Source organism: Lactuca sativa, chromosome 1 (genome assembly GCF_002870075.4).
Source record: "Lactuca sativa cultivar Salinas chromosome 1, Lsat_Salinas_v11, whole genome shotgun sequence".
In the NCBI taxonomy this organism is placed as follows: Eukaryota; Viridiplantae; Streptophyta; class Magnoliopsida; order Asterales; family Asteraceae; genus Lactuca; species Lactuca sativa.
Genome location: NC_056623.2, coordinates 156,139,293 through 156,144,465, shown reverse-complemented (window position 1 = coordinate 156,144,465; position 5,173 = coordinate 156,139,293). Strand labels below are relative to the sequence as shown.

The 5,173-nt window shown below is 41.0% G+C and overlaps 1 protein-coding gene across 1 annotated transcript; it reads left to right on the top strand.

Moving 5' to 3' along the window:
• Nucleotides 1-272: 272 nt before the first annotated feature.
• On the top strand, nucleotides 273-704 carry LOC128128084 (uncharacterized). Its single transcript, XM_052766886.1, has one exon. It carries the CDS (start codon nucleotides 273-275, stop codon nucleotides 702-704), a length of 432 nt encoding a protein of 143 aa, XP_052622846.1.
• The last annotated feature ends 4,469 nt before the right edge of the window (nucleotides 705-5,173 follow it).

The window sequence follows — 5,173 nt, the reverse complement described above, 5'->3', positions numbered from 1 at the left end:
CGAATATTCCCTTGTATGAAAAGCATATTCCCTCCACTAGTATATAAAGTGGAGGTGATGGTCATTTATTTGTAAGAGTGCACTATGTAGACTTTGTAGATTAGAGAGAATGTGGTGGGATCTCTCCCACCATGGGAGAGTTATCTCTCCCAACCCATGAGTGTTCTTGTAATATTTGATATCTCTCTATTTATCTACTACAGTTATACTCACATATTATGTTCTTCATGTTCATACACGATTATCTTCTTGGTAATATTTTATGAGATGCTATGGATCCCACATTATTCCGAAGATCAAATGGAAAGCATCTCATGCTGGTTCAAATTTATGTGGATGACATCATTTTTGGATCTACGGATTCATCAATGGTACAAGACTTTGCAAATCTGATGATCAATCATTTCCAAATGAGCATGAATAGAGAATCAAGTTTCTTGCTTGGTCTCCAAGTCAAACAAACCAACCAAGGAATCTTTATTCATCAAGAAAAATACATTTTGAAATACACATTCAAGGCCTCTGCTCGCTTTCAATCCAAGCCATCTGCTTCAAAGTCTGCAAATGATTTTGGATCCTCGTCCTCCACCACTCCGGACGGAGGCTCAAATTCTAAACGTCAAGAAGATGATGCCACCACCAAACCCGGTCCTTCAAATCATCCTTTTTTCTCACTAGTCTCTTCCACAACACTCCGAATCTGATTTGTAGTCCTCTGCTGGTGATTATGTTGACCCTTTCGCTCTCTTGGAAATTCGTAACAATGTTTCAGATACCATGAAGAAAGTGTCCTCAGTAGAAACATCAATAACGGAGCTGAATTCTAAATTGGATCAAAAAGTATTCGGACTTGATGCTATTCTCCAATCTCTCTCCAAGCAGTCCGGACCATCGATTGCTGAACGTGAAGCTTAACAAGATCAATTGATTTCACTCCGGCTCAAGCACTCCGAGGAAGAAGTCGACACCAAATACGACATCCTGGTTGATCACTACCTCAACACTATCACTTCAATGCTCAAAGTCCATGACGACTTGGTGGCTGCTACCAACGACCTGATTTAGCACACCCATGTTTGTCATGAGAAACAAATTCAGAGGCTTGAAAAGGAGATTAAGCAAAAGGATGAGACGAACATGATTATTCAACAAGTCCTCATCAAACTTCTTTGCTCAACCTGGAACATTGTCGATGTTCCAAACGGGAAATTTGATGAGATGATTGCTATCCTTAGCAACACGTTCAAGCACCTTTCTGAGCAAGCCCCTACTGCCGAAGCCTATGATACTCTCTCTCTTCAACTTACAACATGTCTTCAGAAGGTCTTCTCCAAATTTGATGATCTCAAGGACTCTCTATTGCTTGCACCGGTTCACTGGGTTACCGATGCAAGAGAGGGAGAAGGAGCTAGTAAACCGTGGAAACCTTCCACCCAGTTCTCTCTTCGAGATGAAGAAGAATTCGAAGACGATGAAATCCAAATTCTCTCCATTTCTCCTTCCAAAAGCAACGAAGACGGTGATGAAGAATATGTTCCTGTTGGTGCTTCCAAAGGAGTCCTTTCTCTTCAATCTCCCAAGCTGTCCATTCCGAAGGTAATTACTGATGAACAGAAGAGGATACGGTCCGCAGTTTCCTGGCCATCCTCTCTTTCGGATACTTTTGAAATAGCTGTCAAAATGGATAAGGCCAAATCATTCCTGACCGCTCAAGCCTTTCGAGCCACTCCTTCTGTACAGTGTCCCATTCCGGAACCAAATGTTGCTCCAATCGACCAGGGCTCTCCCCCTCGAATCCCCGACGATATTCTTGAAGAACCACTTCCAAATCCCACTCCGGAATTCACGATTGATGAGAACCTGAAGCTTGTGATAAATGCACTTCAAAAAGACAAAGGAAAGAAATAAATGACTTCCGAACAACAAGCCATTTTCTCCAGACCTCTTCTCAAACAAAAACATGGATGGTCTCAGGAGGAAATAAATCAGGCACTAGAGGAAAGTATCCGGATCCAAGCTATGAAAGACAATCCTGATCCGATACATGGTATCTCTCATCTCTGTCGAGAAGGAATCCTCAAGGCGCATGAAATTGTTCCGTGCCACTACTTTGAACTTCCCACCAAAGACTCTGATCAGCTGGATCTTCCCCTCTCTCCTTACAACAAATTCTACACTAAATTTGCCCCTCTTCACCCAACTAATCATCCGGGTATGATCATCCGAACTGAACGAGAAAGGATCGATACCTTCTATGCTAAAAACGCTCAATCGTTCAAGGAAGTTTGGACCAGGAAGAGGATCACCAAGGTTCAGGGCTTCGGAAGAAAAATATTGATGAAATTTGAGCTGAACTGTCCGCTATTCCATTTTCACCTACTCCAGAACAAGCCAACTCCCCGGACCATTACTAATGCGGATTTCCCCTCTATGAATCCGAGTGACATCCTCTCGTTAGCCGCTTACTTTAGAGAAAACCAGAAGGATGACATCAGTATGGGCGCTTATCACGCAAATATGAGCTTTTGGAAAGATTATGTTGCTGAGTTTTGCAGATGTGACTATGAACTGGCTCACCTCTACGGAACTAAACAGTTTGTTGCCAAGATTGACTACATTCTTCCGGAAGCTGAACTTGTTGCCGATCGCCCAATTGACAAACCGGTTCTAGGATTTGTCTACACTTCCAAACAAACAAACAAGAAGGACTGATTTTGAGTCCTAGACAAACACCTGGTTCCAACTAAAGCGCTAAAGAAGTTCATTTCCAAGGCATCCAAATCTAATGCTCCGGAACAGGTCAAGTACAAGTTGATTAGTTAGCTGGCTTGGTACATTGCGGTGTGAGATTGGTTATTCAATGCCTTTACCTTCATCAAGGAATAGATGAACTAAGTCTGTTTGATTGCTAAGTTTACTTAGGGGGAGATTGTTGGAACCTGAAAGTGAACCTCTAGCAATCCTAAGTACATATTCTGAAGGCTGTTGGTTCAGAAGAGAAAAGGTGCTCCGAAACCTGTCCGAAGCTGAAAAGAAGAAGAGGAGGAATATTAAGAACAGGAGCATATTCCGGAGTGACTCTCACGTTTGAAATGTATGCTGATCCGGAAGAATGTTGTTTTGTCTTTTGTCATTTAATGTATTTGTATTGATGTAATGTTTCATAGGACATAGTCTTTTGTTGCTTTCGACAATAAGAATGTCAGAAGTAATTATATTATCCGGTCCTATGTAAGTTTCTTGATTTATTCGATGTAACACTTTCTCCTTGTTCTTCATTTATTAGCTTTACTTTGATCATTTACTCCAATTCTTCATTTAATGTCTTGATCATTTGTTGAACATAGTATCTAAGACTTGACTGGTGTCTCCAGTCTAGACTTGAACTTCTTATAGCAAGCATACATTGATCTTAAGCATTTATTCAAGGATTGAATTCTAAATCCTTGTCCCTGCACAACTGATCAACTTCAAGTTCTCACATAGACGCCCCTATAGATTGTCACAAGGAAGGCAAGGAATCTAAATGACTGCTTTCTTCAGAAAATTTTGAAGGTCCTGGCATAGTCTCACCAGATGGAGGCACAAATGCCTCGCTAGTGTAACAACCCAAATTTTCAAATAAAAATTTTCATTTAAATAATAATGCATGTTCCTTAATTGTAAATTCCAACCATAAAGTATTTCTCAAAAATCCATTACATCGATTAAATTATCAAAAGATTAGAGTCTCCATAACAAAATGTTGGAGAGTGCGTGCTGCGTCATCATGTCGGGCCCTTGCCCTTAGATCTTGAAGTACCTGTAACAACAAACAAACTGTAAGCTAATGCTTAGTGAAATCCCTATAACATACCACACGTACAGTCATATAAATCCACATACGCCATGCATACAAACATGTAAGGAAGCCATGGAAACCCTCATTGGTCTTACTCCGGATACCATAGGAACCCCCACATGGTCTTAGCCACCTGCTTTGGGAACCCCCGCATGGTCTTCACATTAGTAAATAACATATTAATAGCACTTCCACATATGATTATTACAGCTAAATAACATGGGTCGACCTTGGTGCCTCTGAGCCATTGGTATGGTGAGGAAACTCACCTCAATCAGCTGAACACTAACGCTGCACGCCTAACAGTCCGAAATCACACACTGAACAATAATACCATAAACCCTAAATTAGGATTAAAACACAATATAATTAAAGAGTCCAAACACCTAAACCAAGTCCTTCATAGTAGCCCAAAAGTCTTTTCATTGCTAATGGGCCTAAGGTTCATGATAAAACTATTAATGGGCCACATGGAACAATAAGGTCCTACCAATACAATTATTTCTCAACTCAGAATATGAGCCCACAACTCCAAGTCAGACCAGGGACGACACTGATTAAAGCCTACTCCGCCTACAAGCCCAAAATCCAACTGGAGTGCGTACGCCCTGCACACCACTCTAATACGCCCAATGAACTGACTGAGAAGTTGTACTCATAGCATACAACTTGCTACGAACGGCGTACAAACAGGCTATGCACTAAACTGCCACTAAGTGGTTAATACTTAAGATTTCAACGTCCAACTTCAGATCTTGGTCGAATAAGATGTCCTAGGGCATAAAGTTGGCAACTTTATGCCCTTACATTCAATGAATGGTCCCTATAGTCCATACTTTCCATTAATACCTCATTTAATACTTCTAACTTATGCATGGAGTCCAAACCATCATCAGGATGTCACCTTTATGCCTATAACAAGCTCAAGGAGCTCAAATCTCTCTACACTAGTCTCTAGAGTTGCTCAACTCACAAGAGAATGTCGAAAAGCCAAAAAAGGACTCCATAACAAAACCCTAGCTCAATATAATGAAAGAGATGAAAAGGTTATCACTTTATACCTCCAGAAGTTCCTCAAGATGATCCAGATGCAGGATCTAGAAGCTCAATTACACCCAAAGCTTGAACACCACCTTCTCCTTCTTGAATGCTCTCTAAAATGGCCACCAACACACTTGCTAAGCTCAAGAATCACACTTACAAGAAAACTGAGGTTAAGGGACGATATGAGGCTATAGAGGCTGGTTAGGGTTTATTCCCAATGACATAAGGATGCTTAAACAGATGTCAAGTCCATAAATTAGGGTTTTGGACATCAGTCACGTATGCCCT

Coding starts and splice junctions, on each gene's coding strand:
- LOC128128084 (XM_052766886.1), top strand. CDS start 273: ATGGATCCCACATTATTCCGAAGATCAAATGGAAAGCATCTCATGCTG.